The following is a 19,959-nucleotide window of genomic DNA, read 5'->3' as shown; positions in this document are numbered from 1 at the left end:
TAAATTATCTCTCCTAAATCTATTTTCCAGGTCAGTTGTTTTTCCAATGAGGTATTCTACAGTATTCTTCATTTTCTTCCATTTTTCTTTTTTAAATTTTGCTTGAATGATTCTTAATGCCTCATAAGAATCATTAGCCTCTACTTGCCCTAATTTATTCTTCAAGAAATTATTTTCTTCAGTAGCTTTTTCATCAACTTTTCCATTTGGTCAATTCTATTTTTAAAGAAGTCATTATCTTTTACCATTTGTTTTTGCATTTTGTCCAACTGTATTTTTTGTGGGTTTTACAAGCACTGGGGGTTAAGTGATTTGCCTAAGGTAATGCTAGGTAATTATTAAGTGACTGAATCTGGATTTGAACTCAGGTCCTCCCAACTCCAGGACTGGTACTCTATCAACTGTGCCATCTAGTTGCCTCTGTCCAACTTTATTTTCAAAGAATTTCTTTTCTTCAGTCAATTTTTGTGCTTCTTTTTCTAAAATGTTGAATTTCTCTTGCATTTTTCCCAATTTTTCTATTTGATTTTTTTAAAATTTTTTTGATCGTTGCCAAGAAGTCTTTTTGGGCTTGAGGCCAATTCATATTCTCTTTCGTAGTTCCCATCCTCTTCTGAGATGATTGTTTTTCCTGTTCTTTTCTCCAAGATAATTTTCTATAATCCCCGGCTATTCTCAAACTTTTCCTTCTCATTCTGAATTAGCTAAGTAAGCTGTCCCAAGTTTTTTGTCTTGGAGGACTGGTTCGAAGATCTTTCATGCTGAGAAGTATAGAGGCTTGCTCACTGGACTGAGGTTTTCTGGGTTGAGGATGCTACTGGCTTACTCATTGGGCTGGGGTTATTAAACACCTGCAGATGCTCACTGGGCTGGGCACACCAACTATCTGGAGTACTTGTGGCTAGCCTGTTGTGCCGCTGATCTGCTAGCCCAGGCTTCTGAGATGTCCACTGTTCTTTTCTAAGTTACATCATTCCAAAATTTGTTTAGAACCTTGATTAATATTGTTTCTGAGGAAAATTCAGGAGAGCTTAAGGAAATTCCTGGCTTCTCTCCACCATAATGCCTCTACCTCCTACAGAGAAATTCTGAACCTGTACTTCAGTCATGTCTGACTCTCTGTGACCCCATTTGATTTCTTGGCAGAGATATTCCAGTTCATTCTATCTGAGGCCAGTTTTGAAATCAAGATGAGTCTTCCTGACCCAGTGCTCTATTCACACTGTACCACCTAGCTTCCCTCTTTGTACTTTGCAGCATCATGTCACCTTTACTCTGCTCCCAAACTTTCAAATGTTCATATTGTTAATGTACTGGCTCCTGCCCTAAACATGCACTTTCCATCAATAACTAGAGGAAAATAAAAACTTCCAAGTAAACCACTAAAAAACCCAACAATTCAGAAATGCTCGTTAAATATCCTTATTACCTACCATGAAGCTATCTCTGAAAAATAACCAAGACATTTCCAAGTCACTCATGTTTTTTATGTGTGTATGTGTGTGTGTGTTAGAGATGGTTCATGAAAAATCATCCCAAATGAATAATCTTGAATAAAAGATTTAATTCTGATAGTGTGATTCTGATAAAGCAAGAAAAGATACCCTAAAAAATAGCACAGGCAACAGTTACAAATGAAAAGAACAGGAACAACCTCTAAAATTGAATAGAGATCTGGATTATCAAGTGATGAGACCCAGATATTCAAGTGAAAAAAAAACATGGCATTATTTCATAATCAAATTATTAGTTTATCTTATATGTAAATAAGCTTCTAGATTACCATTAATTAATTAATTTTGATAAGATGATCCCATTTATAAATAGGTCTCTAAATTTTATTCACACTTTTCTTAAAAATAAACATCTTAGAAATTCAAGTATGTTTAGTAATTAATAAGTATTAATTAAAAATTACTTGAGAATGTGAGTTATAAGCAGCATCTGAAGTACAAGGAATGGATATGAGAAACTTTCTCGGAGCGGTGGAGTCCACATCACACGTGTAGCCTGAAAACAAAAAACTGCTTACTTAATTGTATATTTTGCTATACTTAAAATCAGTAAATACTCTAGAGAAAAATCATGACTCATAAGGGTTTTTTTAATTAAGATAAGTAAATAATTAAAATCAGCTTAAATTTTTCAGTCCTAAAATCAAAGACTTAGTTCTGCAACTGGAAAGTCTGAAGACAGGAGGACATAGGCTAAGACAACAATAAAAACCAAGTAGCCTCAGGATCATTGTGCCTCGAAGGCCAGAAATGGGGAATGGGCTTCAAGGGCTAGTACCTATAAGGGATCTGGAGTTGTTCTTAGGCATGTAGGATTAGATATTTGTAAAACCTAATAGAGCACAAATTCCTGGAAATTGTAGAGACTTCAGCATGTAAACTCTCTTAAAATAATCATCTGATAGAAATTGATGTTTGTGAATTACTAAAATATTCAAAAATCTGCCTGATGTTTTAAGCATAGTCGATATCTCAAAATCCTTAGGAAAATCTTTTTAAAAAAGAAATTGTTAAGAAAATTACATGAAGCATTAAGAATGGGTATAGTTTGGTAAAATAAGAGATGATTAACTAGAAATGAAATTAAAAGATCATAAATTAAAACAAAGAAAAGCTAAAGTTGTCAAAGTGTTATGTAAAATTTCAGGGTTTTTTTTACACTGTGAAAAACCATTCCAATAATTTCTTTAAAAGCTGTCCTGTCTACTTAAATGTGATTTTTGAATGATCAAGGGGAAAAACAGAAGTAGGTCTGAGGCAAGAAGCTCCAAGTTTCTGAGGATTAAGAAGCAATTTTGATGTGAAAATTGGCTCAAAGAATTTAAACAGACTCCTGTGGAAAGCCCCTAATTTCCAGGGTAGGCACCACAGGCCAAGGAGGTAAAGGTCACACAGGCTCTAAACCAATTTGAAGCAGGTACAAGTATTCTCACTATTACATAAAAAGTCATGTTTACAACCCAAACTAGCTGCATCAGGTGATCTGAGCATAAACCTTCCAGATCAGCAGACAGAATCACAGTTAAGTTTAAAATTTTACTTTTGGATTTTCTTTAGTTTTTTTCTTCTAACATGGAAGGAAAAAGATAAATAATAAAGATGGTTGAAAATTTGATTAAAAAAAAGCTATGAAGGCAAAATTACATCTTTTCCTGGTAAGAACAGATAGCTAAGAAGGACAAAGTTGCCAGGAACAGGTCATTTGGAGCCAGTTAGGTTAAAATGGGGAAATCTGAAGTCTACTCTGTGAAATCTCAGGCCTAGAAGTCACTCCTGGTAAAAATGGAAAAGTGATTATTAAATCCTAGATAGTTCGTATACAGAAAATTAAAGCTAAATCAGATAATGATAAATAATAAGCACATACTTCCATAATTAGAAAAGGAGACAGAGGACATTAAGAATCACCCTCATTTTAGTCTACTTAAAAATATTAACACAACAGTTATTACTCTATAAAAATAAGAGACCTTTGTCTCATTAAGTGTTACAATATTAGATATGCCACATCTCTCATATTGATATTCTTAGTAAAAAGGAAATCATAAAGTATAAAGAGTCTATGGATGGTCTTTCTAAAGACAAATACATTTCGAAAGGAAATAGAAGAATTGACTTAATCATGTACAACCACAACAAGAAACATCCTATATTTTTTTTATTATTTTTGCAAGGCAAATGGGGTTAAGTGGCTTGCCCAAGGCCACACAATGAGGTAATTATTAAGTGTCTGAGACCGGATTTGAACTCAGGTACTCCTGACTCCAGGGCCGGTGCTCTATCCACTGCACCACCTAGCCGCCCCAAGAATTGCATTTTTTCTAAAAATAAAAACGTGTCCAGAGAAAACTTGAAATAAAACTCAACTAAGCAGATCAGATGTAAAATGTCCCAGGTTTGCCAGAGTGCTGGCTGGGATCCACTCTCAATATGGACCATAATGGAACCCCCTTAATTTGATCTTAGCCCTGAATAGACTTGAAAAGCAAAAAGAATGTCCACAAAAGTGAAATTCTCCCAATGCTTAAATGTTGATGACACTGTAACTGCCCTGTCATATGTCCCTGCCCTGTCATAGCACATTCTCAATTAAATCCAGATGTTCAAAAGAGGTTATACCCTACCCTATCCAAAGTGCCTGAAGAATACATATTATCCAAAGGGCATGAAGTATTTGAAGAATATCTATCATTCAGCTGGATTGACACTCCATCAGAACACCACCAAGGACGAGACTTTAGGCATTAAATTGAAAAGGAAAGACAACTGCATTTCATTAGGAATTAGTAAAGTTTTCAATGATGTCAAACAACTCCATATTGCAAGGCAATATTTTTAATATGAATTTTCTCCAGGTAACATTTACGAACCACTAAACATCACAATCTCAAAAGAATCAAAACCAAAAGCAATGGAAAAGTGCACCATGAGTTCAGTAGGCTGAAGATTATTATCCACAGATGGGATTTCAGAATAACATGGAAAGATTTGAATGAACAGATATAGAATGAAGTGAGCAGAACAAAATTATTCACACTAACAGCAACAAAGGATGATGATCAACTACGATGGACTTGTTCACTTCGGCAGTATAAAGACAATTCTAAAAGACTTGTTATGAAAAATACCATTCATATCCAGAGGAAAAAAATATGGAATTTAAATGCAGACCAAAACTTACTATCTTCAATTTTTTAAAGTCATCTTATCTATTTTCTATCCTTTTTTTTCCTGTTTCTTTCACAACATGATTAATATAGACTTAGGCTTAACATGGTTATACAATATAACTTTTATTAGACTGCCTTCTGTCAGGGGGGAGGGGTACAAAGGGAGGGAGAGAGAAAAATGTGAAATTTAAAACCTTGCCAACAAATGATTTCGAAAACTACTGTTGTACATACTTGGAAAAGTAAATAAATATTATTTAAAAAAGAATATTATCCTCAACAACCTAAGTGTGAGAAATGGCTTACAAGATATTAAGAATATGTACAGCTGAAAAGTGAGGCAGGCCAGGTTTTAAAGAGTGAGGCAGAATAAATGGTCAGCTCAATTACTCATGCAATGTCAAGAGTCAAAGTCAGAGTGTCAGCATGCTAAGCTCTATTATGGAAGAACTTGGCCATGAAGCAAACTGGAGGAGAAGGTGCTAACTATGTTGCAACTTGCACTGGGGGAGAGAGTATCCATATCAGTGAAATCAAATTGTTTTCTTACATAAAACAGGAACTGAGTAAAAAAGCCTATTTTGATTTCAATTCTGTCATCAAATCCTAAGTAAAGTTTCTACTTTTGAGTCTTGACTCTATATCATGCTACATCGAAAAGATGTCTTTCACCAGCTGGTCATTATACAAATGACAAAGTTTCCTATTTAAGAAACATCAGTCTTGGGGCGACTAGGTGGTGCAGTAGATAGAGCACCGGCCCTGGAGTCAGAAGTCCCTGAGTTCAAATCCAGCCTCAGACACTTAATAATTAGCTAGCTGTGTGGCCTTGGGCAAACCCAATTTGCCTTGCAAAAAAAAAAAAAACCCTAAAAAAAAAAGAAACAACAGTCATGGAGACAGGAAGACAGCTTCAATACATCTTAGCTGTGTGACCCTGGGCAAGTCATTTACCCCATCTCTGACCTAGGCAACAAAACAGTTTGAGAGAGGGAGTGCACTCCACTATAGAAGGTCTGATCCAAAGGAAAAAAATGTTAATAAAAAGAAATGATTGTACTATCCTGGAATCTCTAAGTCTATTAAATTATATCAACTGTATTTTCAGATTATTAAATGAGTGATTCTTTCAGGTTCAAGAATATATTCTTTCATCACCCTACTTTCTCCATTTGGTTCTACCATATTTTAAAATATAATTAAGGATATGTGAGGATTCTACTATTTGAAAACCTGTGCTGCAGGCCTTCTACAGAGCTATTGCTTTTGGGTCAAATAATCATTTGTATCCTATACAACCTATATTTAAAATTACAATGACTTGGATCTACAGGATTACTAATGCTCCTGATTCTTCCTTTTGAGAGATTTTGCTTTACACCTTAATACTGAATAGAACACATGAATATAGTCATGTGTCTATATAACAGTTCAATGTTTTGTCAAGGGTAGGCTTGTTATTAGTAAAGGTTGGTGAAAATTCAAATGAAAACTTTGAAGGCTGAAGTGGGAAAAGATTTTATATGAAAGAAGCTGAACATGGGTCAGTCAGTCCTGAGAGAAAGGTGAGCTTCATTCCAAAGGGTTGATGATGGCCTCTGTTGCCCTCAGGTGATTGAATCAGGTTCAGATCCCTGAATCCGGTGTGTCAACACATCCATTGTGGTATCGCAATTAGTTCCAGAGAAACTGGCAGGATCCCCAAGGACAGTTCTCTTTAATTTGAAATGGGGGTCACCCCAGAGAGAGGGACCCGAGTCTTATAAAGAGTCATGGTTCTAGGATGTCCAATGAGCTCAAGCTCTGGGAAGTACACCAGCAGAGCAGCATGTATTTAGGAGTGGCAGAGTAACACTGTCCTGTTGTTTAAAGCTGTTTCCAATTGTGTCATACTAGACCAGTTCATAACCACTGTCTTGATGATCAGATCATTGTAAGACAGATTTAGCTAGACTGGACTGTCAACAATTTGTTGTCAGAAAATCATGTACTGGTGCTTTGGTTGGTGCTACTGGAGGCCCAAGGTACTTCACTGATATGGGAGTAAAAAGATCATAGTTAAGAGCCAAGGATTTTTACAGTAACCACACCTTTAAAAAAAATCCTGTTTCCTTCAAAGCTGGCCATGGTTGAAGTGTTTCTAGTACAGGCAGTGAGAGGGACATCTCTGTATGGTCCCATGTCAACATGTATGTGATGACATGATCCTCCTCTTTCACAATGAAGGTCAGACATCATCATCCATGGCTATGACTTTCTCAATGTTTAGCTTAATCTAGATTTTAATATATTCACTCCCAAGCCAAAGAAGATGCTTCGTGTAAGAGAGCCCTTGGCTTTGAGTCATGACACCTGGGTTCTAGGCCCAGGTTTACAATTATTTCTGTGACTTCATACCAGTGCCAGCCTCTCTGAGGCTCCTTCCTCTCCTGTAATGAGTGAAGTAAACAGGATAGATGACTTGTAATGTATAATTTTGCAAATCTAGAGACTAGTTTTTTTCAAATGGTAAGTTTTCTTAATTATGCTCTCTAACTCATCTATAATTATGAATTATTTTTTACTCTATAATGTTTTTAAATAAGATGACAGAATTCAATTAACATTTGACAAGATCTATATGACACTAGAGTATAGAAGGAATTTAGAACTCAAAATGATCAATGAACAATAAATATTTGTTATCTGAAAACAGAACTTTTCTGGGAGCAGATGGAAATATAATCTATATTTCTTTCCAATTTCTTTCCAAGCAGAACAAGGTGCATCTCTAACAGTAACTTCTTGTATATGTGTTTTCAAGACAAAGAAAAGACTGACCTACTATTCCTCAATAGTGTTGTGTTCTGTGGTTTTAGTTTGAACAGACTTTCAACCTGTTGGAGTAAACTGTCATTTTGTATTTTATATTCTAAGCCCAGAATTTAGTGTTACTGTATGAGACTATGTATAATTTCTTTCTTAATGAAAATTTCATAAGATTTTTGAGTATCTATATGGTAGAGAATAAAATTATCATATTAAAAAGTTAGTTTGAAATTGTCTTCAAGGATCTATTTATAATAGAAATGATAAATTTCAATTTAAAATGATAATTTTTCAGTTCAAAGTACATTTAAGTATTCTGGATAAATATGCAATTAGAAAATTCCCCACCCAAATTAAAAAATTTAATTTATGGAAAACAAACCTCTCCATGGTTGAAAAAGAAGCACAACACTGTAATTAGACCTCCAATTTGAGTCCCACTACAGAAAAAAAAAACAATTTGAAATTTGAATTAAATTAAGAATTTGAATTAAAGTTATGCATACTTATAAAAAACTTTGATATAAATAATTTTGGAACATCATACATATTTAAAAAAACACATGTAAAAGTTAACATATAATTCTCTAAATTTCAAAAAATTAGTAAATAAACTGTAAAACATTAACTAATTAGTAATAATTTACATTATTTCATTTTAATATAGATTTCAAAGTACCAGTGATGATTAACATTTCTAGCTTGCATGAAGATATTTATATATATATATAACTGAAATGCAAAACACTGACTATGGATTAATATTTAATAAAAATGTTCAAATATAAAATACTTGTATTCTTTTTCATATCCTCATTCAGGGCAAATCTCCATCTGAAAGTGGATTAAGATTTCAGTTTTGCTTTTAAACCCAACAAAATTTAAAAAGAAAAATTTAAATTTAAAAAAATCAACTCTGGTGAATATATAAAATATGTTTCCTGTGCAAGAAACCATCTCTTCCCCCTAGGAGTAGAGCCCAACCTTACATAAAATTAAAAGTCTTGAAATAAGGTGAAAATGCTCAAGAAATAATTTCTTAAAAATTAGGACTGGGCAAGTAAAAGTTAATGATTTCATGAGACATGAAACAAAATCAAAAAATCAAAACTTGAAGAAAATGTCTAAATAGTAAAAGTCAAGATTGGAAAATAGACCCTGGATTGATAATTTAATGATTACTGAAATAACTGAAAACCATAATCAGAAAAAAAAGTTAGAGATTATATTTCAAGAAAACATTAAGGAAAACTGCCCTGATATCCTAGAAGTCCAGAAGGTAAATGAGAAGTTAAAAGAATCCACTGAGAACCTCTTGAAAGAGATTCCAAAATGAAAACTCCCAGGAATATTATAGCAAATTAAAGAGGTTCCAGATCAAGGAAAAATATTGCAAGCTACAAGAAAGAACAATTCAAATATCACAGAGTCATAATCAGAATTCCACAGGATTTAGCGGCTTGTACATCAAGAGATAAGAGGGCTTAAAAAAATATAACATTCTGGAAGGCAAAGGAGCTAGGATTTGCAAGCAATAAAAAGTTAAGTTTCCACACCTGCACATCTAATCATGAGCCAGACAAGGTCAAGATGATGTAATAGTTAACTTTTCATGACTGCATAGAGAAACATTTAATCAGGACCAGCCAAGGTAAAATAAAGGAGTTAAGTTTGCAGTTAGAAAAGAATGAACAGGGGCAGCTAGGTGGCACAGTGGATAAAGCACCGGCCCTGGAGTCAGGAGTACCTGGGTTCAAATCCAGTCTCAGACACTTAATAATTACCTAGCTGTGTGGCCTTGGGCAAACCACTTAACCCCATCACCTTGCAAAAAAAGAAGAAAAAGAATGAACAATGACTGCAAAAAGAGGAGGTGGGGAATAAAGTGAAAACTGATCCTATCTTGACCTAAGAAAGAACTGTACCTGCTTAATAAAGTTTATACATATTGCTTTACATGTGCCTCATAAAATTAAGCTTCATTTATATAATATGAGATGCATGAAGATGAGAAAGGAAAGAAGGAAAGGCATAGCAAGAAGTTTGTAACCCAGAAGAGAGACCAATCTTGTTGGAAGGAAGGGAATGAAGAAATTGTATCATACTAATCCCATAAAAGTCTTCTAATTTCTGGACCCAATGCTCTCACCTCCATGGAAGGGTGGAGCCCACTTCTGGCCAAAATCCTGGGATTTCTCTAAGTTCTTGCTACAATAAACTTCTGATAAAAGTTAACTAAGAGATTACAACCAATCATCTAGCCAGCAAAACTGAATATAATCCTTCTTCAGGGAAAAAAAGAACATTGAATGATATAGAGGACTTTCAAGCATTCCTAGAATAGAAAGACCAAAGTTGAACAGAAAATCTGCTTTTCAAATGCAAGACTCAGAAGTATAAAAAGATAAACAAGAAAGAAAAAACATAAAGGAGTCCAGAAGATGACATTATTTCCATCTCTACATGAGAAGATTATAGTTGTAACTCTTAAGAACTATATCTCTGGGGCAGCTAGGTGGCGCTGTGGATAGAGCGCCAGCCCTGGAGTCAGGAGGATCTAAGTTCAAATCTGATCTCAGACACTTATTACCTAGCTGTGTGGCCTTGGGCAAGTCACAACGCCATTGCCTTGCAAAAACCAAAAAAGAAAAAAAAAACTATCTCTATTAGGGCAGTTAGGAGGAGGATACATAAACGGGTGAAGGTATAAGTTGTGTTTGATGGAATAATATTAAAAAAACAAAATTAAAGAGTGGGAAAGATAATTGTGCTAGAAGAAAAGAGAAGGGAGAGGTAAATTATCTGGTGAAAGACCTATTACAGTGGAGGAAAAGATGCATCACTTAAATTTTTCTCTCATCAGAAGGCATACACACTCAGTTTGGTATAGAAATCTGTCTAACCCTATACAGAAGTAGGAGAGGAGGGGGAAAATAGAAGGGGAAGGACTGATAGAAGGGAGGACAGATTGGGGAAGATTTAAGTCAGAAGTAAAACATTGGTGAGGGATAGAAAATGAGGGGGGGAAATAAACAGGAGAAAATGGGATAAAGGGAAATACAGAATTATTATCATCATTGTCAATGTGAATGGGATGAACTCACCCAGAAAACAGAAGTAGATAACAGAATGGATTATAAACCAGAATCCTACGATATGCTGCTTACAAGAAACACATTTGAAACACAGAAAAACACATCAAGTAAAGGTAAAGGGGCTAGAGCAGAATCTTCTATTCTTCAGCTGAAGTTATATAAAAAAGGGGGATAGAAATCATCTCAGACAAAGCAAAAGCAAAAATGATCTCATTAAAAGAAATAAGGAAGGAAACTTGATTTTCCTAAAAGAAATTATAAATAATGAGGTTATAGCAATACTAAATACATGCCCTGCCAACATAAGCATCAATACTAATCATATATAACATCCAAATTTTCAAAGAAGTTACAGGAGGAAACAGACAGTAAGATTATACTACATACTAATTTTTCCCTTTCAGAGCTAGATAAGCTTAACCATAAATGAAACAAGAAAGAAGTTAAGGAGGGGAATAAAATTTGAGAAAAGTTAGATATGATAAACTCCTGTAACCTTATTTTGTATATGTCTCATACATCCTTATATATGCATATGTTATCTCTTCTAATAGAATATAAACTACTTAAGTTATTTTTAGTAGCCAGGTCATGAATAGAGCCCCAGACCTGGAGTAGGGAAGACTGAGTTCAAATCCAGTCTCAGACATGTAGTAGCTGTGTTAATCTGGGCAAGTTACTTCCCTGCCTGCTTCAGTTTGTCCTCTGTAAAATTGGGATAATCATCATACCTCCTTTACAGGGCTGTTGTGAGATGTTTGGACAGCACTTGTCCCAATTTCTAACCCATATAGCATTATTGCTGGTCTATCCTAGCACCAGCACACTTCATAAATGCTTATTCACTAATTGATTGACAAGATGAATTCATGTATGATCAGTCTGGCAATGCTGGTTAATTGAAGAGTTTGTATTTTATCCTGGAGCCAAGTAAAAAGCCCTGGTAGTTCAGGCTGGAGGTCTCCCTCATCTTCATGGGAATGAGGAATGAACCTGTTGGAGCTGAGGAGGACCCCACGGGAGTAAAAATATATTGAGGAAAGAGGGGTGTCCTCTAGCTGTCAGAAAAGGGGAGGAGGGAGAAGGTTTGGGACCACCTCTGGGAGAACTGGATGAAGAATCCACTAAGGAGGAGGACTGCTGCCCTGAGGATCCAGAGGATATAATATAAATGCATGGTGGATCTAGATGAGTTGGTTACACAATTTCTTATAAATCTATTTAACAGTACATAAGGGAGAGCAGAAGAAAAGGAAGGTAGGAGTAATACCAAGTTCATGTTCCTTCAGACATGGGCAGTAATAAGAGATGGAGAGAAATAGATACAAGAATATAGAATTGTGCAGAACTGAACAAATTAATTTTAGGGTCAAGAATAGGAAGGGTAAAAAGTGAAGTCCTGGGAGAGTATTTTGTAAAAATGAAGAATTGATATAGAAGAATTAAGGCAAAAGGAGAGAAGGAATGAGATGGTTATGATCTAATATAGGAACTTCAGAATTTTCTGTGGATGTGGAATATATGTGGGTAATGGGAGACAAAAAGTATTGCCATTCCTACGTGCTGCTGAGGTGAAGAGAAATAGGTCATCATAGCTGAAAACAATAAAGAACTGAGGTTTTATAGAGCTAAGAGCACATCAACATGCATGCTTAAGTCCCCCAGTAAAAGGACAGGAGTTGGTGTTTAAAGGAAGACCCTGAGTCAAATACTAATGACTTTGTGAAAAGCCCTCTTACTAAGAGCCAGTAGGATCTGGACTGGGTAAAATTTGGATAAAATGAGTCCCAAAGAAAGGATGCTAAATGAAGGAAGAAACAGGGGATATATGTGAAGTAGTGCCCAGGACTAGAGATGGTAGCCTTGGATTCAGTTCAACTGAAGGAAGTCAAATCTCTATTAGGATCAGAAGTAGAAAGCAAAAATGAAAGGAAATGTTTTAAATGTGGAATGGAAGAGTCAGGTAAAGCTGAAGTACAACTGGGAGTGATAGGAATGAACAAATAAATAGGAAGGAGGGGTTGAGGAGAGGAGTGGCTCTTTAGGCAGGCAGCAATTCATCATGATGGAGGCACAAATGGAAGCAAAAGCAAGGAGCTGGTGTGAGTTTGCTTCGGTGAACCAAACTGATCTATTTGCTGTTCCCTGTATTCAGGACTCCAACCCCACTGCCAAGTTCCATCACTTACCCTAAGCCTGAAATGATCTCCCTCCTCAACTTCTCCTCTTACAAATGTCAACTTCCCTTCCAAGGTCAGTGAAAATGGAACCTGTGATGAGACCTACCCTGATTCAAATGCTAGCTCTGAACTTTAACATTTATATGGGGCACAAAGGAAGATGTTTCTTCATCTGTGAAATACTAGAATCAGACTAGATGATATTTAAAGTCTCTTTCAACCCAAAACTAATACTATGATTTTATGAATAAAAAAAAATAGCAACCTCTACAGAACTTGTAATCTACTGGGAAGAAAAGTAACTATAACACAAGATATAAAGAATTACAGAAGTTCAGCAAAATCAAGAGGTAACATTCAGTTTGGGAATATGAATATATATATGTATACATGTATTTCAGTTATATATGTATATACATATATATATATATATATACATGTGAATATTATCTCCCATTAAAACACTGAAAATATAAAATGGGTTTTTCACATTGAAACTTTAATTCTAAAACTGCTGGAAAGACCAAAGATGAAATGTTATAAAGACAGTTATTTGCAAAGAAAAAATGAGTAAGAGAATGGGAAAAAGAAATTCCCTGAGTCTGAGATAAGGTTTTTAGTTTAGAATGAGTTAATTACATTCAAAATTAAGGGCCTTCCCAACCTGAAAGTTAATATACAGTGATATTCAGGAGAGAGAATGAATCTAAACAATGTACCATAAAGAATCCATCTAGAGCAACATCAAAAGTACAGGTCCCTTTACCTAGAGAAAGATCTGGGAAGGTGAACAAGGAAATTTAAGGGAGACTGAATTATTACTCTCTTTAACCTCTGTTAAAATTGTGGTTCCAAAAGAAGGAATAGGAGAATTCCCCCCCCTCAACATTACAGAAGCAGAGGATCCACAGATGTGGTATACTGCATATAACATCAGAGTTTTTCTCAATATAAAGATCAGATTTGTTGCATTTTTAAATAAAATCTTTGTTATAAGGGGATAGCTAGAAGGTGGGTGTGAGAAAGTGAAGGCATATGGGGAGGAAATTTTAAGAAATATAAACTAATAGATATCAAAAAAATCTATTTTTTTAAAAAAATTCTGTTAGTTTCAAAAAAAAAGAAGAAAGAAATTAGAAGACAGAAACCAAAGAGAAAAAGAAAGAACACAGAGAGAGATTGAAAATATTGCCATGGGGTCTTTGAGGCAGAGGCAAGAATAGCAGCGTGAAGCTAGGAGGGTTGTGGAGTTTTTCCTGTAACAACTTTAAATGAAATCTCTACACAGACCTAAATAAAGCTACAGATCCCATAAAAAAAGAGTGAAACAAATTTCCAACTCAAGATATCATGGAGGAACTTCAGTAAAGGTCTGTCTTTTGGGGATAAAAGGGGACTATAGTCCAGGAAGGGCAGGAGAGCTGGAAAGCTAGCAGGAGTCTCTTAGCCACAATGGTGGCAGACCAGCAGTAAAGGTCCCAACTCTAGCCCACAAGACATAGTTCAAACCCTGGGAATACTAATACAATAGATGGAACTGGACTGGACCACCCCAAAGGAGAAAACAAACCTCGGCACAGGCAATGCCCTGACAAGCAATAAGCCAGGGACCAGAGCACAGCCTTCTTAAAATGCTTGGGCCTATACCCCCATATCAGGATTAAATACAAGAGAAGAGATCAACCATCAAAATAACCCAAAAAAAGCACTAACCATAAATAGTTACTATCCTGATAGAGATGATAGAAATGCCATCTCAGAAGGCAAAAGCAGTTATAAAATACCTACATGTGAAGTCTCAAAGGAGTTTATGAATTGGCCTCAAATCCTAAAAGACCCCTTGGAACACGTCAAAAAAGGATTTTAAAAAATAAAGAAAAAATTTTAAAAGATGGGGTGGGTAGGTGGTGCAGTGGATGTAGCACTGGCCCTGGAGTCAGGAGTACCTGAGTTCAAATCCAACTTCAGATGCTTAATAATTAGCTGTGTGGTCTTGGGCAAGCCACTTAAACCCATTTACCTTGCAAAAATCCTAAAAGAATAAAAAATAAAAAATAAATTTTTAAAAGAGTGGAAGAAGAAAAATGGAGAAACGAAATGAGAGCCATGTAAGAAAATGATAAAAAATTGAAGAATTATGAAGAATTATGAAGAATCAACTCATTTAAAAGTAAAAATATTTTTTTTCCAACTGGAAAAAGGTTAACTCACCAAAAAAGAAAAATTAACCACCTGGAAAAGGAAAACATTTCTTTTAAAAGTAAAATTAATCAACTAGAAAAGGAAACAAAAAAATTAACTAAAGAAAATAAACACTAAAACTTAGAATTTGATAAATGAAAATTAATGAATATAGGAGACACCAAGAATCCTTCAAACAAAACCAAAAGGGTGAAGAAAAAGTATATAAGAAAATGTAAAGTACCTCTTAGGAAAAATGTCTGACTTGGAAAATAGATCCAGGAGAGATTTCTGCCTGAAAGCCTTGACCAAAAAAAGAGCCTGGAAACTATCTTTCAAAAAATTGTAATGGAAAACTGCCTTAAATATCCTAAGACAAAAAGACAAAATAGTTCTTGATAGCATCCACCAATAACCTCCAAAAAGATCTCAGAATAAAAACTCCCAAGAAACATTGTAAGTCAAATTTCAGTATTCTCAGCTAAAGAAAAAAATACTGCAAACAATTTAAAAGAAATAATTTAAATACCAGTCAGAATTACATGGGACTTATCCGTTTCAACATTAAAGGATGGAAAGGCCTGGAATATGATATTCTGGAGGGCAAAGGACCTTAGATTATTACCAAAAATCAGTATATGCATTCAGGGAAAAGACAGACTTTCAATGAAATAGAGGAATTTCAAAATTTTCTGATAAAAAGACCAGAACTGAACTGAAAATTGTATCTTCAAATACAAGACTCAAGTGATGCTCAGAAAGGTAAACAAAAAGGGGGAAAAATGCTACTTGATAACATCAAACTGTTCCCACTATGGGAAGATATCTCATATTACCTCATAACATCAAATTATAATCAATTTATACCTCACTCTCTTTCCAAGCATACTCTTTGGAAATGCAATTCTCTTGAGTTAAAGGATCATGTAAAGTAAATGCACATGGTCTGTTTATGTCCATATCCTCTAAGTACACTCCCTCCAATTGTAGCTAAAGTATCAAGAAAAGCAAAATCACATCATGATATGTTTATGTCCAGACCCTCTAAGAACAATTCCTCCAACTATATTAAACTCTTATGAGCTAAAGTGTCAGCTAAATCCACATCACTCTCATGATCAATCTATACCCATAACCTCTCTCTCTAAGCATGTTTCTTTTAACTATACCAAAAGAAATACAGTTCTCAAGAGTTAGAATTATTATCTTCCCATATTGGGTTTCAGAAAATGAAATGGAAGAAACCACCAATAAACACCCTAAGAAAAAGTCTCCAGGCCCAGATGGATTACAAGCGAATTCTATCAAACATTTAAGGAACAATTCCAATTCTCTCTTACATATATATATATATATATACATATATATATATATATATGTATATATATATATACATACATATATATATACATATATATATATGTATATATATATAGAGAGAGAGAGAGAGAGAGAGAGAGAGAGTTCTGCCAAATTCCTTTTATGACACCAATATGATATTGATACCTAAACCAGGAAGAGAGAAAACAAAGAAAATTATAGACCAATCTCCCTAATGAATACTGATGCATAAAATTTTAAATAAAATTTTAGTCAAGAGATTACAAATTATTACTGAGATAACACACCACGATCAGGTAAGATTTATACCAGGAAGGCAGAGATGGTTCGTTATTAGGAAACCAATTAACATAACTGACCATATCAATAAGAAAACTAACAGAAAACATAATTATCTCAAAGGATGCTAAAAAAAGCCACTGAAAAATACAGCATCCATTCCTATTAAAAACATTAGAGAGCATATGAATATAAAATAAATCATAGTTTTTAAAATAATAAGCAGCATTTACCTAAAACCTTCAACAAGTATCACATGTAAGGGGAATATATAGGAGCATTTCCAATAAGATCAGGGGTGAAATAGGGATGCCCCTTATCACCACTACCATTTAATATTATATTAGAAAAGTTAATTTTAAAAAAAGAGAAAAAAAAGAAATTGAAGGAATTAGAATTGGTAATGAAGAAACAAAACTTTCACTCTTTGCAGATAAAATAATGTTATACTTAGGGAAACCTAGAAAATCAACTAAAATAGTACTTGAAACAAGTAACAACTTCAGCAAAGTAGCAGGATATAAAATAAATCCATATAAATTGTTATATCCCAATCCTAATAAATGACCAATAAAGCCTAAGAGCAAAAGACAGAAATTCCTTTCAAAGTAACTGTATACAACATAAAATTCTTGGGAATCTACCTCCCAGGACAAACCCAGAAACCATATGAACACAATTACAAAATACTGTTCACACAAATAAAGTCAGATCTAAACAACTGGAAACATATCATTAGCTTATAATTGCGTCAAGCTAACATAATAAAAAAGACAATTCTACCCAAATTATGTTAATTTTTCAGTGCCATACCAATAAAAACTACCAAAAAACTATTTTGCAGAGCTAGAAAATATAGTAACAAAATTCCATCTGGAGCAACAAACGGTCAAGAATATCAAGGGAAGTCTTTCCTTGTTGGTGCCAGCACGGAAGTTGAGATCCACCACAACAAGGACCACAAAGTCTGGAAGTCTTTCCTTGTTGGTGCCAGCACGGAAGTTGAGATCCACCACAACAAGGACCACAAAGTCTGGAAGTCTTTCCTTGTTGGTGCCAGCACGGAAGTTGAGATCCACCACAACAAGGACCACAAAGTCTGGTGCAAGAAGTCCATCTACCTGTGGCTGCTGGTGAAGCTCTACCAGTTCCTGGCCCAGAGAACCAAACGGACTTTCAACAATGTTGTCCTGAAAAGGCTGTCATGAGTCAGAATCAGCTCCCCTGTCCCTGTCCTGGAAGATGAGAAAAATGAAGTTGTCTGGAAGGGAGAACAAGACAACTGTGCTTGTGGGAACTGTGTATGTAACATGAGGATCCAGCATGTCCCCAAGGTGAAGGTGTGTCCCCTTTGTTACCAGCATCACCCATGCTGACAGGAAGATCATCCCCTTTACTCAGCTGGCCATGAGCTGCACGGCCCTTTTGACTGGTCTCTGGAAGGGCCGCTATAGGTATACAGGCATTTTGGGACCCTGGGAACTCTCCACAGCCACATCAAACCCTATGTCCAATCCAAAGGTGAAAAGTTCAAGGGTGCCAGGGGCCTGCAGGCCAACTGAAGCTACAAAAACTAACTCCTTTCTTCCTCAATATATTAAAGATTTTTAGACAACAACAACAAAAAAGTAACAAGTATCAAGGGAATAGATGAAAAAAATGCAAAGAAAAGTAGCCTAGTTATACCAGATCTAAAGCTATACTATAAAGTGAGTAATCAAAACTTCCTGGTTCTGGTTAAGAAATAGTATAATGAACCAGTGGTTTAGAATAGTTACAAAAATAACTACAGTTATCTATTGATTGATAGATCCAAAGATTCCAGCTTCTACAATAAGAACTCATTATTTGACAAAAACTACTGGGAAAATGGAATATAGTATGGCAAAAATTTAGGTGTAGACCCACTTCTTACAACCAAGACCAAAATAAGGTCAAAATGGGTATAGGATTTAGACATAAAGGGCAAAACCATTAACATATCAATACTCTTTTGGATCTATGAAGGGGAAAAAAGTTAATAATTAACCAAGAAATAAGAGAACATTAAAATTACAAAGTGGATGATTTTGACTATATTAAATTAAAAAGGGTTTGCACAAATAAAACCATTGCAGCAAAGATTAGAAAGAATGCAGGAAATGGGAAACAATTTTCACAATGAGTACTTCTAATAAAAGATTCATTTCTAAAATATTTAGGGAACTGAATCAAATTGGTAAGACTACAAGTCATTCCCCAAATGATAAATGGTCAAAAGGTATGAAGAAGATTAAAGCTATTTAGTTATATGAAAAAAACTGTCCAAATCATTACTGATTAGATAAATGCAAAATAAAACTACTCTCAGGTACCACCCTCACATCTATCAAATTGGTTAAGATAACAAAAAAGGAAAATGATCAATGTTGGAAATGATGTGGGGAAACTGGGATATTAATGCACTGTCAGGTGAGTGGTGAACTGATCCAGTCATCCTGGAGAGCAATCTTGGAACTATGCCAACATCATTGCCAATCTAATCAGGGATTAAATCATGACTGCTCATCTCATTAGGTTATTTTGGGAGATGCAGCCCAAATAAAACCACCAACAGGTGGTCAAATTTCTAGTGTTAATGCTCCCCTTACTTAAACTTCAATAAATATATGAATTTGTTTATTGTTATACTACTATAAATTAACTCATTTTAGTGTTAAATCAATAAATAATAAAGTTTAAATAGTCTTACCTTAGGTATGTGCCATATATGAAGAATAATGTCATCATTAGTCCATTTAAAATAAAAATCATGGTAACATAAAAGCAAGCAGCATCTCCCAGACCTTTAAAATAACAAAACGGTACTGAGTAGTTAATAAACACACACAAAATCAATCAATCAAAAATTACTTATTAAGTGATTATGATATACCAAGTACTTCTACTGAGGATTAAAATACCAAGGATGAATTTATCCCTCCTCCTGAGGAGCTTACATTCCATTAAGAATAAAAACATACATAAAAAGATAAATATATATGTGCATATAAATGAAACAAAGTTAATATATATATGTACATACAAAAACAAAGTATTTAAATATTTAAAGGTACCTACTGCAAGAAGGAGCAGTTCTAGAAAGGTTTTTTTTTTTGTGGGGGAATGGAGCGAGAAATCAGGAGAAAATGCATGAGCTTCATTTTAAAGAAAGAGAGGTCTCTCTGAGACCAAGGGGAGAAATGCACAGGCAGCGAGACAGTGGTCAGAATGCAGAATGTGGAAAGGTGTAATAAAGCTAGAAGAGTCAGGCTGGGTCAAGTTGGGTTAGGCTTTAACGCTAAACACATCTTACTCTAGGAAGCCATTAGAGTTGAACAGAGGACTTTGCCCAATTGATGTTATTTGTCCT

At 34.8% G+C, this 19,959-nt stretch overlaps 1 protein-coding gene and 1 pseudogene across 6 annotated transcripts in view; one reads left to right on the top strand and one right to left on the bottom strand.

Annotated features, from left to right (window-relative positions):
* Nucleotides 1-19,959, bottom strand: part of LOC141496388 (putative C-mannosyltransferase DPY19L2) — a 152,829-nt gene that overhangs the window by 96,903 nt on the left and 35,967 nt on the right. For all 6 annotated transcript variants that reach the window (XM_074198914.1, XM_074198916.1, XM_074198918.1 and 3 more), the window contains exons 6-8: nucleotides 19,300-19,393; nucleotides 7,875-7,932; nucleotides 1,919-2,010 (exon numbers count right to left, since the gene is read on the bottom strand). In XM_074198914.1, coding sequence (XP_074055015.1) covers nucleotides 1,919-2,010; nucleotides 7,875-7,932; nucleotides 19,300-19,393 — 244 coding nt within the window. The remainder of the gene's footprint in view (nucleotides 1-1,918; nucleotides 2,011-7,874; nucleotides 7,933-19,299; nucleotides 19,394-19,959) is intronic.
* LOC141495095 (large ribosomal subunit protein eL18 pseudogene) lies at nucleotides 14,220-18,145 on the top strand (annotated as a pseudogene).

The sequence above is a fragment of the Macrotis lagotis genome, chromosome 8 (genome assembly GCF_037893015.1).
Source record: "Macrotis lagotis isolate mMagLag1 chromosome 8, bilby.v1.9.chrom.fasta, whole genome shotgun sequence".
NCBI lineage: Eukaryota > Metazoa > Chordata > Mammalia > Peramelemorphia > Peramelidae > Macrotis > Macrotis lagotis.
The sequence above is the reverse complement of the archived record's forward strand: the minus strand, read 5'-3'. Positions and strand labels throughout refer to the sequence as shown.